This window comes from Nematolebias whitei, chromosome 6, assembly GCF_014905685.2.
Source record: "Nematolebias whitei isolate Nwh7 chromosome 6, NemWhi1, whole genome shotgun sequence".
Lineage (NCBI taxonomy): Eukaryota > Metazoa > Chordata > Actinopteri > Cyprinodontiformes > Rivulidae > Nematolebias > Nematolebias whitei.
The window spans coordinates 52,952,898-52,954,625 of NC_056503.1; the positions used below are offsets into that span (position 1 = coordinate 52,952,898).

A 1,728-nucleotide genomic window follows, 5' to 3' on the forward strand; every position below is an offset into this window, starting at 1 on the left:
TATAATATATATTGAAAGGTTCAGTTGAGAGATTTTGGGACACTTAGCCATTTGTTTCTTTTGTTGAGAGTATGTCAACGCCTGGCTAGTCTGTGTCTGTCTGTGTGTGTGTGTGTGTGTGCGTGCGCTCGCTGTTATGATAATTTAATATAATCCTTTCAATAACTCTTTAAAAATGCCACACAGGACAGGTAGATGTTTTTTTAATCTGTGAAGATGAAGCAGTGTGGAAATCGAGGCCTCAACATGTTGCTCCATCTCAAGTCTGCTCAAAGAGACCATGAGGAAGTTCCATCCATCCATCCGTCATCTTTTACCCGCTTCTTCCATTTTGGGTCATGGGGGTCGCTGGTGCCCATGTCCATCAATCACTGTGTGAGGGGCGGGGGACACCCTGGACAGGTCTCCAGTCCATCACAGGGACACATAGAGACAAACGAGACAAACAATCATTCACTCTCTCTCACACACCTAGGGACAATTTAGAGTTACCAATCAGCCTAACATGCATGTTTTTGGTCTGTGGGAGGAAACTGGAGTACCCGGAGAAAACCCACGCAGCACGGAGAGAACATGCAAACTCCACCCAGAAAGGACCCCGGACCGGGGTTTGAACCAGGGACCTGCTTGCTGAGAGGCAGCAGCTCTACCAGTTGTCACCGTGCTGCCCCATTTCACATTATTAAGTGAAAAACATCTGTGACCTGTGTTTTGTGTGTGTGTCTGTGTGTTAAAAAAATTCAATAAAAAGACATTGGAAAAACCAGTTTCCCTCTTTAGGTGTAATGAAGCCGTCTTGTTGGATTGTAAGAGAAGCTGTGATTTGAGCAACGATGTCAGTTTTACCTACTTTGAGACATTTTCTGTAAATAATTAATTGTTCAGAAACAAAACAATTTACTCAGTAATTATGTGTTTGTGTGTTCCCTTTACTTCCAGGTAAGAAGCTGTTTGGAGAAGGCTACAGTGGGCTGGAGTATGACTACCGAGGCCTGATCAAACTCTACAACTCAGTGGGGAACTACGAAAAAGTGTTTGAGTACCACAATGTACTGTCCAACTGGAACCGTTTAAGGGACCGGCAGTTTGCTGTAGCAGATGCTCTGGAGGATGTCAACACAACCCCACAGCAGACCCAAGAAGTGGTCCAAGTTTTCCTACAAGCTCAAAGCCTTGGCCCTACTCGATCTTGTCTTAGCTGAATTTTATTATTTTAATTTCTTTGCTCCTGTGGAAAAATGGAACGTGAAAGATTTGAATCTGGTGAGAACACACGTGATGCTGCCAGTAGAAACACACACACATGTTGTAATATTTACTAAAGAAACGAGCTGGTCTGCTCACTCACACAGGAAAATGCAGTATCAGAAGAAGGCGTAGCAGCTCAAGGAAGAATCAAAACTTCAAGCATCCTGATTATTATTTTGCCTTTGTTCTGTTCAAGCCGCTCTGCGAGACTCGTCACAGAGCAAACCATGTTCTCTGGAGTGTGTGTGACACTATGTTGACCTAACAAGCAGACCTCGTGTCTCACATGGAAATAGGTGGATGGGTTTCCACACTGTTTAGTAAAATAATACAATAGATGATACATTGAAGTTTCAATTGAAGTTTTTTTTGTGTAGGGTTTTTTTTATTTTTTGGACTCAGACATTAAAGTGCTCTGAAGTGTATTGATTAAAATGGCTGATAGTGAATTGTGTTAAACACAGTCTGTTTCAAAGGTTT

At 42.5% G+C, this 1,728-nt stretch overlaps 1 protein-coding gene across 1 annotated transcript in view; it reads left to right on the plus strand.

The window, feature by feature from the left end:
- LOC119411463 (amyloid protein-binding protein 2) overlaps window positions 1-1,386 on the plus strand; it is a gene marked incomplete at its 5' end in the record, with an annotated part of 51,039 nt that extends 49,653 nt beyond the window's left edge. The window contains 1 exon segment of the mRNA XM_037678416.1: window positions 940-1,386. Coding sequence (XP_037534344.1) covers window positions 940-1,202 — 263 coding nt within the window.
- Window positions 1,387-1,728: the final 342 nt, after the last annotated feature.